General features: G+C 39.9%; 1 protein-coding gene across 1 annotated transcript in view; it reads left to right on the top strand.

Annotated features, from left to right (window-relative positions):
- Nucleotides 1–26,608, top strand: part of LOC150095193 (xaa-Pro aminopeptidase 1-like) — a 606,338-nt gene that overhangs the window by 140,972 nt on the left and 438,758 nt on the right. The window contains exons 5-7 of the mRNA XM_090410814.1: nt 241–248; nt 13,402–13,448; nt 26,487–26,495. Coding sequence (XP_090266940.1) covers nt 241–248; nt 13,402–13,448; nt 26,487–26,495 — 64 coding nt within the window. The remainder of the gene's footprint in view (nt 1–240; nt 249–13,401; nt 13,449–26,486; nt 26,496–26,608) is intronic.

Here is a 26,608-nt window from a genome sequence, read left to right as displayed (position 1 = left end):
TTCATGGAGAGAGGAATTGGAAGGCTGGGATATCATTAGAGCATGGGAAATTGTGAAAGGATATTTGTTAGCAGCAGTAGTAAGTTGTATACCACGAGTGAAGAAGAGGACACAATTTGGAGTAAAGTGGATGACAAACAATACTAAACAGGAATTGCATGCGAAAAAGAGGCTATGGAAGAGATATAAGGAGAGAGGTGAAGAAAAGATGCATGAAGAATATAAGACACAGGCCAGAAGAGTGACTAGTGTGGTAAGGAAAGCGAAACTGGAATATGAGAGGAAATTGGCCCTAAGATCCAAAGAAAATCCTAGTGAATTTTTTAGCTATGTGGCCAGTAAGAGGAAAAATGACTGTGGAAGAATGATATTGTGGGATAAAAATGGGAATAGAGTGACTGATGCAGAGGACATAGTGGAATTGTTCAATGAACACTTTATTGGAGTATTTCATCCTAGAGGAGTCAGTTTTAATGCTAGAGGGATAGGGCAGGTTCGAGGTTTAGAGGTACAGGAGGAGAGTGTGTTTCAGATACTGAGTACTCTGGATATCAGTAAAGCTTTGGGACTGGATGGTATTTCACCATGAGTTTGGAGAGAGAATGTGCTAGGGAACTGACAGTGCTTTTAACCTGGCTTTTCAATGAAAGTCTGGCTGCGGGAAAGGTGCCCAGGGAATGGAAGGAAGGTAAGATAGTGCCACTGCATAAGGGTGGTAACTGACTGGAGGTGTCTAATTATAGGCCAGTTTGTGTGTCATCAGTAGTTGTTAAGATCTTGGAGAAAGTAACGAGGGACCGTATACAGCATTGGGCAGATGAGGGTAATGTTATCTGTGAGAATCAACATGGATTTGTGAAAGGATGTTCTTGTTTGAGCAATATGCTAGCCTTTTATAATAAAGTTACAAGAACATTAGATGAGGGAAAGGCATATACTGCAATTTTCTTATACTTGGCGAAGGCATTTGAGAGGGTGCCACATGATAAGCTGATATTTAAGTTGCAGCACATGGGGTCTGGATGTCAGATTTGTCAACTGGATTCAGGATTGGCTGTCTGATAGTAACATAGAGTTGTGTATGCTGGAGAAGTTTCAAGGAGGCAGAGGGTTACAAGTGGGGTCCCACAGGGCTCAGTACTAGGACCAATATTGTTTAATCTTTATATCAATGACATTGCCAATGGATTGCAAGGAGATATTCAGTTGTTTGCAGATGATGCGAAGCTGGGAAGGATTATTAGTAATAGTGCAGATGTGGTAGCCCTGCAAGAGGATTTGAATAAGCTAGATAGATGGGCAAATGAATGGCGGTTTCAGTTTAATACAGCAAAATGTAAGGTCTTGATGTTTGGAAAACATCGATAGGATGCCGCACACTCTATGGGAGGAGTTATTCTTTAGGAAGTAGGGGAGACAAGAGATCTGGGGTTGAGGATTGATAGAAACCTGAAATTTAGGGGACATATTGCAAAGGTGGTGAAGGTAATACAGAGGATTGCTGCAATTATGAGAAGGACAGTCACCTGCAGAGATAAAAGGGTTATCATTCCGTTGTATATAAGACTGATCAGACCACACTTAGACTATTGTTCTCAGATTTGGTCCCCAGGATTTGAAGGGGATAAATTAACTGTGGAAAGGGTACAAAGGTGGATAACAAAGATGTTTCAGGACTGTACAATTTTGGTTATGAGGATCGTCTGAGGGAATGTGAACTGCAGGGTTTGTTGAATAGAAGAAGGAGAGGTGATATGATTGAGACTTTTAAACTGTTGAGAGGTGGTTACAGGGTTGACATTGCGGAGTTCTTTCGCTTGGTTGAACAGCAGGAAGGAGTGATGACAAGAGGCCATCCCTGGAAGTTACGAAAGAAAACTGTAAGCAAGAGGGTGAGGAGTGGTTTCTTTGCATGGAGGGTGGTTAAACCATGCAATGCATTGCCTGATGGAGTGGTGAGAGCGAGAACGGTTAATGAGTTTAAGGAGTGGTATGATAGGCTTTGTGTTTCTTAGGGGGGGACCTCCCCTCAATGAGTCTTGACAGACTTTATGTTCTTAGGAAGGACCTCCCACGATGAGTCTTTTGACTCCATGGAGGCCTGAATTATAATAATAATAATAATAATAATAATAAATATACAGTTGGGTGCTGCTGTAGACCAGGTGATGGAATAGATGGAGATAGTATGCATAAGCAAATAGAAGAAATGAGTGGAAGGAGGGAATTATAATGTGAGATTTTAAGTATGGTAACATTGATTGGAAGGAGGAGAGGACACATGGGAGGAAGGAATTGGATTTTATACAGTTATTAAGGGATAACTATCTGCAACAGCATGTAATGGAAAATACTAGGTGCCAGAGAGTGTGTTACCTAGTAATTGCATGTAAGAATTTGGCTGTAACGAATATGACCACATTTCCACCAATTGGTGAGAGTGATCATAGAGTCTTGACTTGGGAGGTGGCTAAAGGTGTGGAATTTACAATTACGACATGGTACATGTGGAATTATCGGGCTGGTAAGTGTTACAAACTTATTAGTTTGATTGGTTCAGTCCCTTGGCATGTACAACTGCAAGGGCTAGAAGTTGATAGTGCATGGGAGGCGGTTAAGAAGTGTTTGCATGAAGCAATGGCTTACTGTATACCTAGAGTCCGAATAATAAATCAAGTAGGGGTTAAATGGATGAATAACACCATTAAGCTTGAGCTGCAAAAAAAGAAACAACTGTGGAGGGAATTTAAGGAAAAAGGTGACCGACAGGCACATGAATGGTATAAAGCGCAGGCCAGAAGGGTAACGAGTGTGGTAAAAAAAGCAAAAAAAGGATTACGAAAGAACATTGGCCATGCAGGCTAAAGAGAATCCTAAACAGTTTTTTCAATATGTTGCAAGTAAAAGAAAAAATGTATATTGCAGAAAGATTTTAAAGAAGGCCGATGTTAGGGAGGTAACCAAATCAGTTGATATAGTTGAATTACTGAGTGAGCACTTTGCAAGAATATATCATCCAGGTGGTGAGATTGTAGAAATGAATGAACCAATAGATTATACAGGAATTGTGGTGAATGAAGTGGAAATGAGTAATCTATTGCAAAACCTCAATGTCAATACATCTGTGGGATTGGATGGTATACCAGCTCGTGTCGTACGTGAAGCGGCTAAAGAATTGTCAGTGCCCTTGACCATTTTGTCTAATTTGAGTCTCGGGTCAGGGTTAGTCCCGAGGGGGTGGAATGAGGGGAAAATAATTCCACTGCATAAAGGAAGTTCCAAGACTGCTGTTGTAAATTACCGACCGATTAGCATATCAGGAATCATTGTCAAGGTCTTGGAGAAATTAGTCAAGAGAAGAATACAGGATTGGATAGATGAAAATGGGATACTGTATGGGGGGAATTTTGTGGAGGCATGATCTACCCTTCACAAAAACAGCATGGTTTTGTGAAGGGTAGATCATGCCTCAGTAACTTGCTTATGTTTTATAACACATGACGGTTGAACTGGATAAGGGTAATGGGTTTACAGTGATTCTATTAGACCTTGCCAAGGCCTTTGACAGAATACCACATGGAACTCCAATCAGTAAACTGGAGCAGATGGGGATGGATATAGGGTTGTTGAAACGGATAGGAGGGTGGCTGATGGAGAGATACCAGAGAGTGGTTTATTCAGGAGTTGAGTCCAAAAGACGGCTTGTGACTAGTTGTGTGTTGCAGGGTTCTGTTCTTGGACCACTAATTTTTAATTTGTTCATTAACGATATAGGAAAGGATCTGAGAGGAAGTGTTCACTTGTTTGCTGATGATGGAAAGTTGGGTAGAGCAATTGTGCGTGCACAGGATGTCAAAATTTTGCAAGATGATTTGGATAGTTTGGAGGACTGGCCTAAGGAAAATGGATGTCAATTTAATGTGGCAAAGTGTACGGTTATGCATTTTCGGGAGAAAAGATTAGCAGCAGTATATCACATTGGTGGAAACGTACTCCAGGAGATTGATGAGGCCAGGGATTTGGGAGTGTTGGTGGATAGGGAGTTGAAGTTTAGGGGGCACATCGCAAAAGTGGCTAAATCAGCTCATCAAATCACTTGGCTTCTGAAAATTACTTTAACAAGCAGAGACAAACAAGTTATTGTTCCTCTGTATCGAGCCTTGATAAGACCCCCATCTGGACTACTGTGCCCAGATATGGGCGCCAGGGTTTTATTCTTGATGGGGAGGAGGTGGAGAGCATTCAGAGACGAGTGACCAAGATGATAGCAGGTCTGTGGAATGAACCTTATTTGAACAGGTTGAAGATTTGTGGGTTGCAAAAATTGGTTGATAGGTGGAAAAGGGGTGATATTATTGAGACATTCAAATTACTGTAGGATTTCTATAAGATTAATCCAGAAGATATTTTTGAGAGTAGGACTGGTGGTGGGAGGACTAGGGGCCATACATGGAAGCTGGACAAGAATATGGTTAGCCGGGGTGTTAGAGCTAGGTTTTTTACTTGGAGAGTGGTGAATGAGTGGAATAAGCTGCCAGAATCTGTTGTGTGCCATGACCGTGAATGAGTTCAAGGCAAAGTATGATAGATACTGTGTGAATGTCGAATAGTTGTTCTTGATATGATGTTAAGGCCTCCCTCGATGAGTCTGTCGACTTCTTGGAGTTGCCCGAAATAATAATAATAATAATAATTGTTCCACTGATTTTCTGAAATTCTTTATTTTTTCATCTATATTGTATAATATAAACACTTATTCACAAGAATGATATTTAATTAGCCAGATATTTCGGTCTGAAAATTGCAGACCATCTTTAGTGGCACTACATGAACAGTTTAAAAAATTAAAGGTGGAATACTAACAATAGATCATTTATAAATAGAACAAGTCGTGTGATGTTATATCACTAAGTATTAAAGGGAAATATTTTTAAGCAGAGACATGATTGAATTAAAGATATTAATGAATAATTTCAAAAAATTTTTAAATAACATAAAAATAATGTGAATTAATGAGTTATCCTGATTAGACTTTCCCAGATTTTTGATACAGATATACAGTCTTTCCGATTAAGGTTAGGACGATGGAGTAAGGCTCTATGCTTTCTTTGAATAAAAGTTCAAATTTATAGCGGGATCTATGTAAGATGCGAGTTTTTGACCAAAGGATGTTGTGGTTAGTTTCTATCCCATGCTGAGCCAATCCAGATTTTTCGGGTTTGTTGTGATGAATGGAGGATTGATGTTCTTGGATTCTTTTTTCTAAAGAGCGTCCAGTTTGTTCAAAATAGGAGAGATCACAGTTGCAGGGAATTTGATAAACTCCAGGAATAGACATAGTTGAGCGTTTGTCTTTAGAAGAAGGAGAATGGGAAGATAATTTATTAATAGGTGAATAAGTAGCTTTTAACTGATATTCTTCAGAATTCTTGAAATAGGTTCTGAAATCCTAGAGAGGTATGGAATTGGAACTCGACGTATTGAATCTTTGTTGTTTTGAGGTGGATTATAAGAATCAAGATGTTGTGTACTCGTTTCGGTAAAGCCATTGAGTTTCATGTGCTGTTGGATAGTAGAAAGTTCTTTCTGTAGAAAATTAGAAGTAGAACAATTAGTTTTGGCTATTCTGATTAGACATTTTATGATTCCTGTTTTTTGACAAGGATGATGGGAAGATTCTTTAAGAATATAACGACCTATGACTGTTGGTTTCCTGTAAACTGTAGTTGTAAGAGTATTTGAAGGTGATCGGATGAGGAGAACATCTAAAAAAAGATAACTAGTTGTTTTTTTCCATTTCCATAGTAAACTTTATATGATGATGTAAAGAATTGATACTGTTTATAAAAGAAGGTAAGGAGTCTCTTTCTTGTGAGGCCATGCAGTAAAGATGCCATCTATATATCTTACCCAAAAGGATGGTTGAGGGAATATAGATGAGAAAAGGACTTTTTCTTGATGTTCTAAATAAAAGTTGGCTAAAGCAGCAGAGAGAGGACTTCCCATTGCCGTTCCTTCTACTTGGCTGTAAAATTTTTGATGTAAGAAATATCCAGAGTATATTATGAAATCGAATAGTTTTATAATGTCTTCTGGAAAGATGTCAGCCAGTGATTTTAAAGTCTCCTTGAGAGGTACATTTGTATATAAAGATTCTATATCAAAGCTCACCATAAGATCTGTAGGTTGCAATGAGATATTTTTCAGTTTTTCTAAGAAATCTGAGGAGTTTTTAAGAAAGGAACTAAAGTTGCCTATGTGAAATTTCAATAATTTAGCTAGATATTTGGCTATATGGTAAGTAGGAGAATTAATACAATCTACTATTGGATGAAGAGGAAAGTCAATCATATGTATTTTAGGAATACCATAAATCTAGGAGGTCTTGCAAAATGAGTTTTAAGTCTTTCAATTGTGTCTCCAACTAAACTGATTACTTCATCTAGGAGAGAATTTAATTTCTTTAGTTGTCTGTTGGTTGGATCATAATCAATTACTTGATATGTAGTGTTATGCGATAAGAGGGTGTCGATCAGTCTGAAAGGCAAAATCTCTAGGACAGTAGTGAGGCCAGCAATGACATATGCTATAGAAACTGTGGCCCTGAGGAAAAATAACATCAGCAGGATGGAAGTAGCAGAGATGAGAATGCTTAGGTGGATGTGCGGTGTGACCAGAAAGGATCGTCTGAGAAATGTCTATGTCAGGGGAACAGTGAAAGTTACGAACTTAGGAGCGAAAATACAGGAGGCAAGGTTGAGATGGTTTGGTCATGTGATGAGGAGGGAGGAAGAATATGTGGGAAGAAGGGTCATGTAGATGGATGTGCAAGGAAGGCAGAAGCGTGGGTGGCCAAAGAAGAGATGGAGGGAGCTGGTAGAAGAGGACTTGAGGATGAAGAACTTGGATGTGGTGACAGCCCAAGACAGGAAGGTGTGGAGGAGACTCGTTATGAACAGTGACCCCACTTAAGTGGGAGAAGCTGCAGAAGAAGAAGAAGTAGTAGTAAAAGAGAAAGTTTTCTTCTGTAATTTGCGGAGTCCATAACTACTGTTGCTTTCCCCTTGTCAGCTTTGGTGATAATGAGGTGATTGTTTTTTCTCAAGGACTGTAAAGATTTCATTGCAGAAAGAGATATGTTGGAAGGAGAAAGTTTGGCCTTAAGTAGAGAAGAAGCGACTTCTAGGTGAAGAACATTAGCTTTATCACTAGTAAAATGATTGAGGTTCCGTTCAATGTTAACTAAGAAATCTAGATATGGTATCTTATTAGGGAAAAAAAAAAAAAAAAATCAGCTAACGCCTTTTTATTCCCGTATATACGGGAGCAGGCGAGGCCATTTAGCCCTATCTAACTTTTGGAGACTGAATGGGCAGTTCAATCTCCACTGGTACCCAATCAGAGACAGATGGCCCAAGGCTATCACTAATTAAGCGGTTCGCAGTGAAGAGAGACGGCTCAAATGTGCCGCCATCTCGTGGTCTCTAACTCTAACACAATATATTTAATGTCTGAAATAATGTGGGTTCTGCGGTCGATTTTCTTGAGTTTACAGGACGAAAAACCCGAGTTTCCGGGAGGAAAAACCTGCTTGCCCGTGCCAGAGATCGACTAACTCGGGAACCGGTCGAAAAAAGGCTTAGAAAAATTTCCTCTAGTCGCCGACTAGACTCGAAACCAAGACTTCCTTCGTGCGGCCAAGCGCCACATCCACTGGATACCATCCTTATTAGGAACGAGAAAAATCATGTCCTTTTGAAAGGATGAGAGTTTCGCTATTAGTTAGAGGACGTCTGGATATGTTGACAATCCAATTATCAGCAGCTTATTATAGATCCTGCTGTAAATTTGAACATTTATTCAAAGAAAGCGTTGAGGCATTACTCCATCATCCTAACCTTAATCGGAATGACTGTATATCTGTATCAAAAATCTGGGAAAGTCTAATCAGGATAACTCATTAATTCACATTATTTTTGTTATTTAAAATATTTTTGAAATTATTAATTAATATCTTCAATTTAATCATGTCTCTGCTTAAAAATATTTCCCTTTAATACTTAGTGATATAATATCACGCGGCTTGTTCTATTTATAAATGATCTATTAGTATTCCACCTTGTTTTTTTTAAACTGTTCTTGTAGTGCCACTGAAGACAGTCTGCAATTTTCAGACCGAAATATTTGGCTAATTAAATATCTTTCTTGTGAATACGTGTTTATATTATACAGTCTTTATGTCACAAGTGTCCTTAAAATATCAAATTTTCATCTATATCTTTATCTTGCAGAGATATGTTATTATGCAGCCTAAATAATTAAACTGTGTCATCCGTTCTATTATTTTATTTTCTATAACTATTTTTGTTCTTACATGATTCCATACTTTAAATGCCTTGCCTTTTGTTTTCTTTTGTGAAATTTTTAAAGTTTTATTGTTAGCGTAATTTATTTAATTCATAAACTGATTTTTGAAAGTCATCTTCGTTGTCATGTAATATAATTTGAATAAGAGAGAGGTATGAGAATGCTAGCAGACAAGAGGATGGAAACAGTAGGAGAGACGGAATGAGAGAGAGATATGGAAGTGCTAGCAGAGGAGAGAATGGAAACGGTAGGAGAGATGGAATGAGAGAGAGGGATGGGAATGCTAGAAGACGAGAGGATGGAAACAGTAGTAGGAGAGACAGAATGAGAGAGGGATATGGAAGTGCTAGAAGTGGAGAAAATGGAAACAGTAGGAGAGAGGGAATGAGAGAGATGTATGGGAGTGTTAGAAGAGGAGAGAATGGAAACAGTAGAAGAGAGAGGTATGGGAATGAAAGAAGAGGAGAGAATGGAAACAATAGGAGCGAGGGAATGGTAAGAGGTATAATGTATGGCCACTCAATGATCCGTGGTGTTCAAGATAGGATGCGTGAGGAGTGTTTGCCAGGAGGAACAATTGAAAGGGTGGCTATGGCAATTAAGAGAGGTGAAAGGGTGGATGAGATGATTGTCATGGTAGAAACAAATGATTTAAGTGGTAATGTAAGTCAGACAGCGAGAGATATAAGATTTTTGCTTGAGACTGTACAGAAGAAGACAGAGAGAGGAAAAATAGTGTGTGTGTTGCCTAGGTATGATAATGATGAGCTGAGCAGAAGAGCGGTGATATTGAATGGCATAATAGCGAGAATGTGTGACAAGAGAGGACTGGTATATGTGGATGCTTGGAGTGCGTTTGAGGAAAGAGAGGAATTGTATGCGAGAGACCGTTTACATTCGAATGAGGAAGGACGTAGGCATCTGGAGAGATTGCTCTTCTGAACGAGTGAGTGTGTCCCAGGGAGGATGATAGCAGGGGTGGCCTCTTGTGGGAATGGATACTTGGGAGAAGGGAGACGACATCAGGTAACACTGAGCCCAGTGGAGTCTAGATGGGATAATGCTGTGTATAGAAACAATGGCATTTATATGTTTTATACTAATGCCAGGAGTATCCGGAATAAGGGAGAGGAATTGGTGGTGCAGATAGCATCAGCCTGGCCACAAATTATTGGGATCACTGAGATGTGGTTGACAGAAGTGGATATAACAACAGGAATAGAAGTCGCTGGGTATAGCATTTTTCATCAGGATAGGAGGGGGAAAGCGTGGTGGTGGGGTACTGCTTATGATAAGTGATGACTTATGTCCTCTAAGAGTTGAGAATTCTGGAAGGAAGTGAGACAAATGATTTTGAGAGCATATGGTGAGGTAGGCAAGACAGGATATTTAGTGGGGTGTTGCTACAGACCCAGGAGCACAGAGGATGGGGACCAGGAGATGTTTAGACAGCTAAGTTTGGCAAGTGCAAGAAGAATGATTGTTATGGGAGATTTTAACTTCAGTAGTATAAATTGGAAAGAGGAAGATGCATGTAGCAATAGGGGAATGGAATTTCTAGAATTCTTGAGGGACAAATGTCTTAGGCAACATGTAACAGAGGGAACAAGAGGTTCAAAAGTTTTGGATTTGGTTATAGCATCAGAAGAGTTGATAATAACTGAGTTGACGTCTCTTCCACCAGTTGGAGAGAGTGACCATATGATTTTGACTTGGAAAATGAATAGACATGCAGGAGTATCAAAGAGACGGGAACTTATGTGGAATTATAAGGCAGGTGATTATAATAGTCTTAGACGTCAACTTTGGGAAGTTTCATGGAGGGAGGAATTGGAAGGCCGGGATATCACTAGTGCGTGGGAAATTGTGAAAGAATATTTGTTATCAGCAATGGTGAGTTGTATACCACGAGTGAAGAAGAGGACGCAATTTGGAGTAAAGTGTATGACTAACAATATTAAACAGGAATTGCATGTGAAAAAGAGGCTATGGAAGAGATATAAGGAGACAGGTGAAGAGATGCATGAGGAATATAAGACACAGGCCAGAAGAGTGACTAGTGTGGTAAGGAAAGCGAAATTGGAATATGTGAGGAGATTACCCCTAAGATCCAAAGAAAATCGTAGGGAATTTTTTAGCAATGTGGCCAGTAGGAGGAGAAATGACTGTGGAAGAATGATATTGTGGGATAAAAATGGGAATAGAGTGACTGATGCCGAGGACATAGTGGAATTGTTTAATGAGCACTTTATTGGAGTATTTCATTCTAGAGGAGTCAGTTTTAATGCTAGAGGGATAGCACTGGTTCAAGGTCTGGAGATACAGGAGGAGAGTGTGTTTCAGATACTGAGTACTGTGGATGTCAGTAAAGCTGTGGGACTGGATGGTATTTCACCACGAGTTTTGAGAGAATGTGCTAGGAAATTGACAGTGCCTTTAACGTGGCTTTTCAATGAAAGTCTGGCTTTGGCAAAGGTGCCCAGGGAATGGAAGGAGGGTAAGATAGTGCCATTGCGTAAGGGAGGTAACAGACTGGAAGTGTCTAATTATATTCCAGTCTGTGTGTCATCAGTAGTTGTTAAGATCTTGGAGAAAGTAGTGAGGGACCGTATACAGTATTGGGCAGATGAGGGTAATGTTATCTGTGAGAATCAACATGGATTTGTGAAAGGATGTTCTTGTTTGAGCAATATGCTAGCCTTTTATAATAAAGTTACAAGAACATTAGATGAGGGAAAGGCATATACTGCAATTTTCTTATACTTGGCGAAGGCATTTGAGAGGGTGCCACATGATAAGCTGATATTTAAGTTGCAGCACATGGGGTCTGGATGTCAGATTTGTCAACTGGATTCAGGATTGGCTGTCTGATAGTAACATAGAGTTGTGTATGCTGGAGAAGTTTCAAGGAGGCAGAGGGTTACAAGTGGGGTCCCACAGAGCTCAGTACTAGGACCTATATTGTTTAACCTTTATATCAATGACATAGCCAGTGGATTGCAGGGGGATATTCAGTTGTTTGCAGATGATGCGAAGCTGGGAAGGATTATTAGTAATAGTGCAGATGTGGTAGCCCTGCAAGAGGATTTAAAAAATAAGCTAGATAGATGGGCAAATGAATGGGGGTGTCAGTTTAATGCAGCAAAATGTAAGGTCTTGAGGTTTGGGAAACATCGATGGGATGCTGCATACTCTATGGGAGGAGTTATACTGGAGGAAGTAAGGGAGACAAGAGATCTGGGGTTGATGATTGATAGAAACCTGAAGTTTAGGGGACATATTGCAAAGGTGGTGAAGGTAACACAGAGGATTGCTGCAATTTTGAGAAGGACACTGACCTGCAGAGATAAAAGGGTTATCATTCCGTTGTATAAGACTCTGATCAGACCACACTTAGACTATTGTTCTCAGATTTGGTCCCCAGGATTTGAAGGGGATAAATTATCTGTGGAAAGGATACAAAGACGGATGACAAAGATGGTTTCAGGACTGTACAAGGATAGTTTTGAGGATTGGCTGAGAGAATGTGGACTGCAGAGTTTGGTGGATAGAAGAAGGAGAGGTGATATGATTGAGACTTTTAAACTGTTGAGAGGTGGTTACAGGGTTGTCACTGGGAAGTTCTTTCGCTTGGTTGAACAGCGGGAAGGAGTGATGACAAGAGGCCATCCCTGGAAGTTACAAAAGGAAACTGTGAGCAAGAGGGTAAGGAGGGGTTTCTTTGTGTGTAGGGTGGTTGAGCCGTGGAATGCATTGCCTGTTGGAGTGGTGGGAGCGAGAATGGTCAGTGAGTTTAAAGAGTGGTATGATAGACTTTGTGTTTCTCAGGGGGAGGACCTCCCCTCGATGAGTCTTGTCAAGACTTAAGATTAAGATCTGATTATGTTGGAGTCTTGACAAGTAACAGACTGATTTGGAGGAAAATTGTACATAGGAAGTTAGTAATGATGTAAATTTTTCATGTAGTACTATCATATCCTGTACACCCCTTGAGGGTACATGGCAGGAATTTGATGATGATGAGTATAACACACTGTAATAATAGACATGTAATAAAAGTAAACTGCATGATACACAATTACAAAAAAAAAATAATAAAAAATAAAATAAAAAATAAAAATTCTTTAAAAAAATGATTTTAACTCTCACACAAGGTAGACCTATGGTGAATTTCTTAGCTGTTCTTAAATTTGTATTTTTTTATTATTGTATCTGTCATGGTTATTAATAATGCATAATTTAAAATTTTTAATATGCATGCATATATGGCATGTAGAAGAGTCTACAATTTACCTGTAAAAGCTGCTCAAGAATTAAAGTTGAGCAGCTTTTACAGGTAAATTGTAGATTCAACTATGCAAACATTATTGAAGAAAATTTGCAGCAGTTTGAAAACAAGAATCAAACCTTGAAGTCTCAGTGGAAATATCTGAAGAAGACATTGATTGATTCAGCTAAGGAGGAATGTGATGAAATTTTTAGCAAGTAATTTAGCAGCTGCCCTAAAAGAATATAGAAAAAAAAATATAAGCGAATTAAGCTATGTGTAAAAGTAGCTAAACAAAAGTCATGGTAAAAGTATGGAAAATAAATATTAGGAAGTTGGCAAAATGTTCTGGGTCTATTGAAGAAGCTTAGAAATGGAGGAAAGAATATACTGTAAAAGAAATCCAAGATGATAAAGGTGACATGAAAACTGAAGATAGGATATCCTAGATATCCTATCTTCAGTTTTCAAAGTAATTACTCCTAGATATCTGGAGTAATTATTTGAAAGACTGTTAGATGATCCAAGCAGTGACAGAGCTGCACTTTAAAATTTTCAAGAGGAATGCAAAGAGGAGTAGATATCATTTCTTGAGATAGAAAAAGCCATCAAAAACTTGAAATGTGGAAAGGCAGCTGGAGTAGATAATATTCAACCAGAAATGCTTAAGTATGGAGATATGAAAGTTTTGCACTGACCGCACTGCATAATTCAGAAGGACTGAGCAGAAGGTCGAATTCCCAATGATTGGAATGGAGCTCTCATAGTATCCATCTATGTGAATTACAGAGGAATTTCTCTACTGAATATTCAGGTATGATTTGTGCAAGCATACTTGAATTGAGGTTGAGAAAGATTGTGGAATGGAAACTTGGAGAAGAACAAGCAGTGGTGAGGCCAAATTAAGGTTGTCGAGATCAGATTTTCACTTTAAGACAAATAGTTGAGAAATCATGGGAATATGACAAGGATCTGTACTTAAGTTTTGTAGATCTGGAAAAGGTATACTAAAGGTAGTGTTTTGAAAAGCTTTTCTTTTCAAAACACTACAATCATAGGGGTTAAATGGAACATTACACAGAGCAATACACAATCTATATTTAAGTTGTCACTCAGCAGTTAGAATTAAAGGGAATACAGGAACATGGTTTGATGTAAAATCAGTGGTAAGACAAAGATGCACATTACCTCCATTGTTATTCATCATCTATATGGATCACATTATGAAAGAAAGTAGCATTAGGCCTGATATTAAATCTGGAAATGTAAATCTTAGCTCTTTGCTTTATGCAGATGATGATGAACTCTTAAACACATCGAGTGCAAGTCTCCAGGATTCTCTAACTGAATTGAATAACAGCTATAACAAATTTGGCATGAAAATCAGCAATAAAAAGACTGAAACTATGAAAATAGGCCAGAACCTAGAAAACTTCAGTCTGCTTTTTTTTTTAATTTTTATTTTTTTATGTTGAGCCCATACACGAGAGGTTGCTTGATCAACCTATAGTACATTATTACCATATATAGATAGTGGGTTGGAAAGGAGGAAGTTGTTTACATTTGATTGATTTAAAAGCCTGTGTATTAATTGGAAAACACATTGGTGGTGGTGGGGGGGAATGTTCCACAGTACAGTAGTAGCAAGGATGAGGAAGGAGGAAAAGAAACTTGCTCTGTGGGTTTCAAGTTGTACTGTGAAGGGTTGTTGAGCAGAAGCTGCACGTGTTCTAATGGACTTAGTAATAAATGGGGGAATTATTGATGCTATTTCAAATGAACATTTGCCATGGAAATATTTATAAAATACACATATTGCAGAAACCAAATGTCTGTTCAAAAGTGGGAGGAGTGAGTTGGTAAGAGATGGGTCATTAATAAGTCTAATTGCCCTCCTCTGTATTGAATCAAGCATTTTGAGGGAGCTTTTAGGACCCCATGGTAAATGTGAGAGCAGCATTCGATAGCTGGGCAGATTTGTGATTTGTATAAGGTTAAAAGCTATTTAGAGGTGAAGTAGCGTCTTGAGCCAAAGAAAAATCCTAGTTTTTTAGAAGCTGAGGATACAGTGGTTGTGATGTGTTTATGTCAGGAGAGGCTTAATGTAAGGGTAATTCTAAGAAGAGAAATCTCACATTGTCTGGAAATTTCGGTGTTGTCAAAAATAATACTGGGAGAAAATGGTTCTTTTTTGTGATAAATAAGACAGAACTGGGTTTTACTAGCTTTGAAATTGACAAGGTTATCTGAACCCAATTGGAGGATGGCCTGGAAATCAGAATTGAGGGCAGTGGTGGTTGATGTGTAGGTTGAGGTGAGCTGTGTAGAGTAAGGTTTATGACATGAAAGGGAGTGGTGCCATTGCTGTCATCTGCAAAACTGTGTATTGGGTTGGAGAGCACCTGAAGTAGGTCATCGATATATATATAGCAGGAAGAGAGTTGGTGAGAGAACAGAACCTTATGGAACCCTGGAATTAGTTGAATGGTGAGAGGATAAGGAACCATCCACCGTCACACATAGTGTGCGTCCAGACAGAAAGCTGGCAATCCAACTATGGAAGTCCTGAGACAGACCAAACGACAGACGTTTGCTTAGTAAACCTTTGTGCCAGACCTGGTTAAAAGCTTTGGAGATATCAAGTACAACCACTTGAGATTCACCAAACTTCTCCATGGCATTTGTTCAGAGATGGGTGACATCATATGTAAGCAGATCTTCTGTTTATTGGCAGCAACAGAATCCATAATGGTGGTCATTTATTAGATGGGTACCATCAAGATAGTGTAGGAGATGGGAATTGATGATTTTCTCCATTACTTTAGAGAGGAGTGAAGTGAATGAGCAAGGATGGTAGTCAGACGATAGTGATTTGTTGCCCTTCTTGGGAATTGGTTGAATATAGGCCAGTTTCCAGACTGTGGGATAGATACCAGTAGAGTGAGAGAGTATATACAGGCGACATAGGACAGGAGTCATTTCTGGTGCACAGTACAGTTGGAGGAATGCGATCAGGACCAGGAGACTTTTTTGTGTCTAATTTGGACAGTATTTTCCTGGTCTCTTTCTGGCAAAAGGATATAGGGGCATTGTATGTTGGGCATCTGGAATGGTTAGGGGGCATTTACCATTGTCAGCTATGCATGCATTGGAAGCAAAGTGTTAAACCAGGAGATTGGCTTTCCTGTTGGTAATGATGCAATAGAGCCATCTGGGTATGGTGGGAATAGTATTGGACAGAGGTTATGACCAATTGCTTTGGTGAAAGACTGAAAGGCTTGGCTGCCATTTGGACAGGCTGCTAGTTTCCTGCTTTTTGCTCTTTGAACTCTGTTTTGGAAGCATTCATAGTTTTTTTTCTTGCATCTATTTTGGGCTTGAGTATAAGCACTAAAGGAGGATGGAGTTCTTGATGTAAGTTATGGTATGTTTGATTTTTCATTTGTACAGTCTTGGCACATATTTTAGAGAATCAGAGTTTAGTTAGGGGATGGCAGTTCAGAGTAGCATGGGAAATGTATGTTTCCATGACAGTGAGGATTACTTTGGGAATGAGGCATAGAAGTCCTTGAGGCTGTCCCACCTGGCACTATTATAATGCCAAACTAGTCTTATATCAGAGTGGCTGTGTAAACATTGTTGCATTGGGGGGGGGGGGATGAGCACTAGATTGTGGTTAGAATTACCTAGGGGCCGACTACTTTCACTGTGTATTTGGAAGGGTTGGGAAGAGACCTAGAATATTTGGAGAGTGGTTCGGGTAATCTGGTTGGCATGTGAACAAGTTGTGTAAGGTCGTTAGTGATGGCAGATGTTTCAGCATCTCTGTCTGCACAACTAGAGGAGGAAAGCCATTTGGTGTTGTGGACATTAAAATCTTCTAGGAGGATCATTTTGCTGTTGGGAAAGTGGGACTAGAGAAAATCAAGTTTTAAGAAAAGGAAATTAAAGAGCTCAGAGTGGTTGATGGGGAAGCAATAGAGACAGCAAATGAATATGACTGAGTGGGAAAGGGTTATTTCCAAACAAAGAAAGTCAAAGTTGAATGATTCTAGGTTGAGTGCTATCTGGTAAGATATGTTAGAGCAGATGTATGCACACACGCCACCCTTGAGTCGAAAGGATATCTAGAAAAAGATATGTAGAGTATCTAGTTTGGAAGGTTAAGATGAATAGTGCTAGGAGAGGTGAGATTTGAGTTTCAAGCTACATTCTGAATGGAGGTCGTGTAGAACAAGCACAATATTTCAGCTATTTAGGCACAGCTTTTAGTGACGATGGTAGGTTAAATCTGGAAATAGACAACAAAAATAAGCAAATTGGGTATAGTGGGTAGCCAGATGAATAAATTTATATGGAATAAGAGAGAAATTAGCCAAAACAGCAAACTAGCAGTATACAAGACTGTGTTCAAACCAGCTTTAAGCTATGGATCGGAGAAGTTGGGTTAGAAATAAAGCACTTGATCAAAGACTAAGACCACAGATATGAGGGTTCTGAGAAAAATTAGAGGAGTGAACTGATGGCATCAATGGCAGAATCATATTAAAAATGAAGATATTAGAAAGGAACTTGACATTATTAGCATTTAAAAATGTGTGAGCAGAGCTAATCTAAGATGGTGATGGTGGTATGGCCACTTAAATAGAATGGGTGAGGAAAGGTTAGCAAAATAGGTGTTTGATGCCAAGATAGCAGGAAAGAGATCCAGAGGAAGACCAAGTTGTAGGTGAATTGATTCATCAGAACTGCCTTAGAAGAATGAAATGTTGGATATGACGGTATTGGAACTTACAAGTAATAGACAAATTTGGAAGAAAATTGTAGATAGGAGATTAATAATAGTGTTAACTTAATCATGTGGTGCTGTCATAGTAACCAGAACACCCCTTGGGGGTATATATATCAGGAAATTCATGATGATGATGATGACATATATGGGACAGATACAAACCGCACAGAAGCTAAAAATCTGCTGTCAGACTGTCATGTTCTGAAATCATGCAGTACATAAACACTGCAATGATATATAAGCATTCAGAAGCACATGTGTGTGTGTGTGTGTGTGTGTGTGTGTGTGTGTGTGTGTGTGTGTGTGTGTGTGTGTGTGTGTGTGAGAGAGAGAGAACGATAACTTGTTAGGACTAACCCCAAGAAATGCAAAACTAGACTTGCATTTCTTGGGGTTAGAGAGTGTTACGTATGGAAATAGGGAGGGGATTTGGTTCAAGATTCAACTCATCCGCCCAGTAGTCAGTCATCACATGTGTCACTGATGCCAGAAGTATCACAAAGTAAGGAGTTCTTAGATGTGGTGAAATCAAAAATTATAGTCATTAGTGAGACCTAGCTAATAGAGGAGGAATACTATTACAGGAAAAGAATGTGATGGGTTCAGTTTATTCAGGAAGAAGAGTAAGTTATCAGTACACCTGGAATGAACAACAAGAATCTCACAGAATTGCAAATATTCTCCTCAGCACAGGCTTCTTTCTCCAAGATTACGGGTTACAAAAATTAAGTCAACTATTAATTAAGCATCGTTTTAATTTTTACATTCCAGAATCCTTTTCTAATTAAGTTGCCACTCAAATCAAGTGAGCTTTGTAGTTTATGATCATATGTGTTTCCCCATGCTTATTGCTTATTCCGCACACTGTATTTGTCATTATTCACAGTTTTTACCCCTCCGTTTAATGCATGCATTGACACTTGCTGGAACCACCCTAGACATGTCTAGTTTCCCTGTTAATTAACTTTCCCTCTATCACCAAACAATTTCTTCAAGAACACTTCATGCTAAAATCATTCAGATGAAATCCATTTTACATGTATAAGTCATGGCCTGGTTGGCCAAGGGAATAGTATACTCACTGTCCAACTGACAGGTTGTGAGCTTAAATCCCACCTTGGGAATCATGATTGTCAAAGCCTGCACTAGATGAGCATGATAGCTCTTTGAGTTAGGGCTCATCTTGATTGTAAAAAAGAAAATAAATAAATAAATAAACTTGCAATTGCAGCTCCTCCTCAGCTTGCTCATGCCTGCAGACTCACTGTCTTTACTCTTTTGCTCTCTTCTTTTACTCTTTTTTACCTCACTCAGTGACTCTCTCTTATACTGTACTTTTCTCCTTTCAAATCACTCATTGCTTCCAGGTAATCATATCATCCATTTATTTTAGTTACTAACATATTTCTTCAGTCACTTCATGAATCAATGTGCTTAGGAAATATGCTTTCATTTCTCACTCGTCCAGTATTTCTCTAATCATGGAATTGCCATAAATCACTGTTCCTTTTTCATCCATTTCTGTTTTCTTGATTGTTTCTTTACTTTCATATGTTTTATCTTCTGTCCTTCTATTTGGCAAACACTTTAGTAATCACTCCCACTCTTATGTAATATTATTATTATTATTCAGGCCTCCATGGAGTCAAAAGACTCATCGTGGGAGGTCCTTCCTGTGCAGCAGCACTTGTCAAAACTTTAAAATATTTAACATTGCACACATGTAGAAAGGTTTAGGTGTGATTGATTATTCGTGATATTGCTTCACAGTATAAACAAAACCAAGAGAGGGAAAAAAAATGTAATTTATTAAACTCAGTGTTTTGTTGGTTTTGCTAGCCAGCATCACTAGAGTGCAAATTATAACGGTGATAGGCACACAGCACTAAACTACGGCTATACTAGCCTGACTTCTCTAAATTGACTTTATGGTTATCTGATCCATAGAGGATGTGTCAGGACATTACTTTTGTGGTTAGTTATTACAATTTGTTTTCCTCAATTATGTAGTTTAGTGCTGTGTGCCTATCACAGTTATAATTGTGGTCTGTTGATGCTGGTTAGAAAACCAGCAAAATATTAGTGGGTTTAATAAATTGTATATTTTTCCTGTTGTTTATACCATAAAGCATTGTTATGAATTCAACATTGTGCTGAACTCTTTTTATTTCTCTCCTGTTTCTTTCATATCTCATTTATCACATTCTTTCATCTTTTTTGTGCCACTGTGACCATCTTCCATTCTAACACTTCAATTCTTGCTCACATTGCACTTAGCCTTGTCACTATCTACCTTATTATGTCATTCTTCTACTTCTTCTTATGGCTTCCTCAGTGAGATGGTGCAGCACCATGTCCTTCCAGCTCTCTGTGTTGGAGGCTTTCCTTTTTGTTTCTTCATGGACATGTGAATTTCAATTTACATTATGTCATTAGCTCCTTCATTTGAATTTTTGCTCACTTTCAATATTTCATGCTCCTCGGTCTGCCTAATTATTACATCTTTCTGTAAATTCTAGCCATTTTACTCTTATTTCTCATAAACTATTTATATTTGCCAATGCAGACATTAACAGGTAAGAACAAGTGTTGGATTAACTCAGCATCTATGCTGAGGATATCATGTATGTGTGTGTGTGTGTGTGTGTAGCATTGGATAAGCTTAAGAAGGAATTAGGATAGATGGTAGATTGATCATAATCTGAGGTATGCTGATGATACAGTACACCTTTTCAGTGACGAGGAAGAACTAGGACAAATTCTTGACAAAGTTAACAAGCTCAGTAAGAACAGAGGACTCCAGCTCAATCCTAGCAAGACAAAGATTATGGTTCTCAAAGGAAATACAGACAGGGAAGCTCCTGAGAAACAAGTGTATCTTAATGGAGAAAGAATTGAGGAAATCAGCAAGTTCGAATACCTGGGATCTATTATTAATATGAAGAATTATTACTGTTCTGAAGATGCCAGAAGAAGATTAGGAATGGCTAAAATAACAGTCATAGACTTTGATCCATATTTTCAAATTTTATACATCTCCACAGGAACAAAGTTGAGGGTTATGGATGCAGCTATTTTTCCAACAGCGACTAATGGATGTGAGACTTAGAACCTAAAGAAGTCTGATAGGTAAAGGAAAGCTGCTTTCAACATGTGGTGTTACATAATGCTGTTGAGGATATCATATACTGAAAAGCAGATGAACGGATGGGTGCTAGAAAGGATTGGCAGAACTTTAAAATTACTTAAGGATAATTGCAGAAGAAAGTTGAAATACTTTGGACCCATTGAAAGGATGGAAGGAGGACTTCTAAAAACAGTAATAGAAGGTGAAGTTTCTGAGAAAAGAGGAGGGAGCAGATCGTCAATGAGATAGATGGATGGTGTGTCCAGAGCGACTGATTTTCAGATAGTTGAAGCCTCCAGAAAAGCATACAACAAGATCATCTGGCAAGGACTGGTGTGGCAAATTACTGAGCATCTGAGTTATCATACAGCACTGTTGATGTCTAGTGAATAAATGGATGCAATGTAGATATTTCACATACATAATATATTGTAGAGGTTTACATTTAATTATCACATATGTGTAAATTCTAGTCGTTTTCTTCCATTTCTGAAACTATTTGTATTTGCCAATGCAGACATTTCACAAGCGTGCATACACACTTTAAGTCAAACTCTTACAATTGCTGCCTCTGTTGTTATACTTCATATACATATAAATGACTATATAATAAATAATCAACTTTGTGCATAGTTAAAACACACCAGATTAATTATTAATTAATAAAAATACTAATTAAATTAAGGGGATATTAGATCCCACATTGTTTTAAAACCGAATAAGAAACTCAAAGATTGGCATCAGAGAGTTTCATGCCGAATATACTATAAAACAATGTGGGATCTAATATCCCCTTAATTTAATTTAGTACATCACCACCTTTGCAACGAATACTAGCGTGAGCTGAATGCAAGTTGGGGGGGGTGGGGGGGGGGGGGGGTGGGGGGGGGGGGGGGTGGGGGGGGGGGGGGGTGGGGGGGGGGGGGGGTGGGGGGGGGGGGGGGTGGGGGGGGGGGGGGGTGGGGGGGGGGGGGGGTGGGGGGGGGGGGGGGTGGGGGGGGGGGGGGGTGGGGGGGGGGGGGGGTGGGGGGGGGGGGGGGTGGGGGGGGGGGGGGGTGGGGGGGGGGGGGGGTGGGGGGGGGGGGGGGTGGGGGGGGGGGGGGGTGGGGGGGGGGGGGGGTGGGGGGGGGGGGGGGTGGGGGGGGGGGGGGGTGGGGGGGGGGGGGGGTGGGGGGGGGGGGGGGTGGGGGGGGGGGGGGGTGGGGGGGGGGGGGGGTGGGGGGGGGGGGGGGTGGGGGGGGGGGGGGGTGGGGGGGGGGGGGGGTGGGGGGGGGGGGGGGTGGGGGGGGGGGGGGGTGGGGGGGGGGGGGGGTGGGGGGGGGGGGGGGTGGGGGGGGGGGGGGGTGGGGGGGGGGGCATTGACGTAGATGTTGAAAAGTAATGGTGATAACACACTTCCCTGGGAGAAGCCATTTTTTTGGAGGTGCCAGCAGCTCTTCCTACCCCCCCCCCCCCCCAGGCTCACGTAAAAGCATCTGTTTTTCCAAGAGTGATTGGATCAGGAGGATAAGACAATAGTCTCTAGTTATTCTGTATATTTTATTTCTGAATGTGAGATGGTTTATGGTATCATATGCTGCAGTTAGCAAAGACTGCTCCTGTGGCTTGTTTTTTGCTCATAACCATTTTCTATATATTGAGTGATGTTGAGAATTTGTGATGTGCAGGATTTGCCTGGTCTAAAGCCAGCCTGCTCAGCAATAAGATAGGGTTCAATTAGGGGTTGTAGCCTATTCAAAATTAATCGTTAATAGAGTTTAAAGAGGTTGCTGAGTAGTGATATAGGTCTGTAATTTTTTGCTTCTGTTGGAGTTTTCCCAGCTTTCAGAAAGGCCACCACTTTGGCATGCATCTAGATAGTTGGTATCCTTAGGGTTCTGAAGCAAGTTGTATAGGTTTAATAACCACTCTTTAGTCCTGTTTCCAAAATGTTTTATCTGTTCATTACAGACTTTCTATGACATTACAGACATCAAGGCCTGCAGATTTTCTAGGTTTTAATAGGTTTATGGCAGCGTGTTGAGCTCAGTGATGGTAGAATCTGAGTTAATCATATTTTGTTCCTCACTTGGGGTTCTAAGTATCTTCTTTTTTGTGTGCTTTTTAAGGGAATTTTCTCAAGGAATTTTTAGGGAATTTTCTCAGCAGCAGCTCACCAGCTGCTGCTGAGCAATTTGATTAGCTGTTACCTGCGGATGCTCATATGGCTTAGTGAAATCCTTCATAATTCTGTTGATAAAGTTCCGTGCCTTTCTGTTACTAAGTCATATCAAGGGCTTCTATTTCTTTTTTCCATGAAGAACGCCTTTCCTCTACCATCTTGGAGCATAATTTTTCTCCTGCTTGGATAGTCTCTTCTGAGAAGGGGTTGGTGTTGCAAAGTTGTAAGTGATCAGCATACTGGGTTTGTATGTCACTGGAAAAGCCTGGAATGTAGTTTGTGCGACATCCTTGGGGGGATGTGTTTGGGGGATATTTTCCTCAGTATTTTTATGAATTCAATGTACTCTTGAGGGTTTGGAGGGACTTGTTCTATGGAGCGGTCGAGATCTTCCATGAAACCTTCCAATTACTTTTTGGAAATTAAATCATCGTCTGTAAGGGATGTGTTAGGCATAATTACTGGGTTGAATTGAAGCATTAGGTCTATGGTGGGTATATGGAATTGGATTTAAGACTTATTTAACACAAATGTTGGATATTTTTGAGCTAACAGATATGAGGTCAGGGTTATAGCCTCACTTTCATCTGCCACTGTTGAAAGATGCAGGGAGTTTTGGATTATGTATCAGGTTTAGAGAAAGGTTTTCAGCACATTTTTCAACAAGTTCTCCATCTTCGTTGGACTTCGTGTTACCTCAGTTAAAACCATGGCTGTTAAAGTCACCTAATACAACATTAGTCATGTATGCATTATTATTGAGGCAGATGTCAGGGAAGGAAAAAGCTTCTTCTGGTGGTTTATAGACTGAGGTGATTGAGGTATTTTTAAATGTGATTGTAATAATCTCAATGTTTTTGTTGTTCGCTGAATCAATGGACGATGGGATCAAGTTCTCTTTTCTAAATATTGCACTACCATATTTATCGTGGGGTATTTCTTTGATGAGTTTCATGCCATGGATGTAAGTTTCTGCAGCACCTTTTCCTCTGTGAGTTTCTTGCAGGCAGAGCACATCGCAGTCAAAGGGTTGAGGAAAAGGTTGAAAATAATTTCTGCAATATTTTCAAATGAAAAAAAACTTGAATAAATAATATCGTGCACTTCAATGACTTGAAGAATAAAAGATTGCAAATGAACGATATTCACCTGTCCTTTCATTTCATTTAAAGCATTTCAGAATTTCATACTTTTCCACTATCAATTTTTTTTTTCCTGTCTTTACCTGCAATTTCATTATCAGCATGCTTCTTTGTTACAATATTATTATTAAGCATGAGCTGCAGAATGCTGCTGAATAAAATGTTGTGGTGGGTATATAAACAACCATATGCCTGGGGAAGGAGTGTCCTAGGTTCGATTCCCATTGCCAACTCGAGGAGCTAAAGGATCTTCCTCATCCATAGCCAAGTTAGCTGGTCTTGGGCATGGGTAACAGGGTTTTCCCCCCAGTTGGTTGCTGCTATACGTCAGGGGGTTCCAGAGATGATCTGGGAGATATGTAATCTCCCAGATCATCTCTGGGATTAGCACTGCTGATTAGAACAAGTGCAGGTCTAGTGATTATTATGGGGGACTACAACTCTAGAGATATAGATTGGAAGGAAGAGAGATCACATGGCAGGAAGGAAATGGAATCCATACACCTATTGAGAGATAATTACTTGAGGTAGCATGTTATGGAGGGGCTTAGGGTGAGAGGATTGGATCTGGTCATAGGACCAGAAGAGTTAGCATAACAAAGGTAGCCACATTGTCTCTGATTGGGGAAAGTGCAATTTTGACTTGGGAGATTGTAAAACATGAGGAATATTCTGTTAAGAAGGGATATATGCAGAACTACAAGGCAGGTGATTAAGACATGCTTAGAATGAAACTTGAAGCTGTGCCATGGCATATAAAAACCCTGCAAAGAGAAGAATGTTAGTAGTGTAGTGCATGGGGGATGCTTAAGGGCATCTAGAGGAAGCAATATTAAATTGTATACCTAAGGTAAGGATGGTTAATCAGGTAGGAGTTAGATGGATGAGTAAATCATTAAGCAGTTGTGTATTAGGGGGGGGGGGCAATATCCAGGAAGAGGAAAGTCACTAGTGCTGTTCCTCGGGGGTCTGTTTTAGGACCATTGCTGTTCAGCCTGTATGTTAATGATATTGGCAAAGATTTGGATTGGAATATTCAGGTGTTTGCAGATGGTGCAAAGTTGTGATGAATTATGAAGAGGAGAAGATGTTGTGACCTTACAAGAGGACTTGAATAGAATTAGTGAATGGGCACAGGAATGTGAATGCCAGTTCAATGTTGCAGAATATAAGGTTTTGGGAAACAAAGATGTGATGTAGAATTTATGCTTGATGAGGATATATTGTTGGAGGTGGAGGATATAAGAGATCTTTGATAGTGGATAAGGATCTGAAACTTAGGGGTCACATTGCCAAAATTGTGAGACAACACAAAGAATTCTGGGAATGATACGGAGGACTTGTAAGGAGATTCTTGTTCTATTGTATACGGCTTTGATTAGGCCACACATGGACTACTGTGCACAGATTTGGTTACCTGGTTTTCAAAAGGACAAACAGATGTTGGAAAGGGTCCAGATGCAACTAACTGAGGTAGTTTCTGATCTCTGGAATGTTGAATATGAGGAAAGGTTAAGAAGATGCAATTTACAGAGTCTAGTGGATAGGAGGAAGAGGGGGTGATATGATAGAGACCTGCAAGTTAGTAAGGGGTTGTTATAGGATCAACGTTAAAGAGGTTCTACAGAAAATGATGAGAGATCAAGGGGAGAACCAGAGGTTATCCCTGGAAGCTCTGGGTTAGATTAGGTTAGGTCAGCAGGGGGGGAGTGAGAAGCAGGATTTTTTTTTTTGCATGCAGAGTTGTGAATAATTGGAATGCCTTGCCTGAGAGTGTGTGTCTGCAGAGAATTTGAGCGTGTTTAAGGCACAGTATGTTCACTCATCACCAGAGGTCCCACCTTACATTCGAGGCCACCTACTACTGCCCTTAGAGGGCGCTCTACCTAGATAGGACTTTAGTGTCACCCACGTGGTTGGGCTTAGTATTGTTTGTTATTTGTGCATATGTTACATTAATTTTTTTTGTAATCTCCGTAGATGTCCTAGTGACTAGGACGAAATATAGGAAGTATTAAAGTCTATTTTAATTCTTTTTGAGTGTTGTAAAAAATCCATTAAGCCTCCAACATGATGTCCTCACAGCACTTAAGCCTCTACACACGTATTCTAATCATCCATGGAGAAGAACTAGCACGCAAATCCAAGCAATACAGTAAGTCAAAACTACGACTATCTAGGCAACTAAATAGGCTGGCCTTTTTAAAACGATGTCAGGACACAAGAGTGATACCAAACTGCGTTAAAATGAAGATCAATTTCCATTCTAAAAAAGCACTTCGTATATATATAACTGTGCCAGCCAGGCATTACTCTGCGAGCAAATCACCTCTACACGTGCTACCCTCGCAGTGACGAACGCTGCCATTGGCTCCTTACATTCAGAGCTCTCCACCGTTCTTAACCCTGAACTTTGGTCGATTCTTTCTGGCATTTCGGAAACTTCCGCACAGAGAGAATTCCAAAAAATAAAAAATAAACACATCAAAAAATTTAGCAACCTTGTGAAAAACAAACCACAACCACAAATTCAACCTCTCCAGACAGTAATAAACCTCTCTTCCAAAAGGCTCAACGACGATGCTGTCAGCGTCCTTTGCCTCGGCCATAATTTTGCCGTCGCTCCTAAGGAAGTGCCGGTGCTTGACGTAATGGTGAACATCGAACGTGGAATCGGTCGCTTACCGTCGGAGATAGCTAACAACATCAGACTTGACGTCGCCAACATCCTCGCGCATTCTTCTCCGCCAAA

Source organism: Typopeltis vanoorti, chromosome 20 (assembly GCF_054136105.1).
Source record: "Typopeltis vanoorti isolate ZY-2024b chromosome 20, IOZ_Tvanoo_1.0, whole genome shotgun sequence".
NCBI classification, from domain to species: domain Eukaryota; kingdom Metazoa; phylum Arthropoda; class Arachnida; order Uropygi; family Thelyphonidae; genus Typopeltis; species Typopeltis vanoorti.
This window is presented reverse-complemented; position numbering and strand designations above follow the sequence as displayed.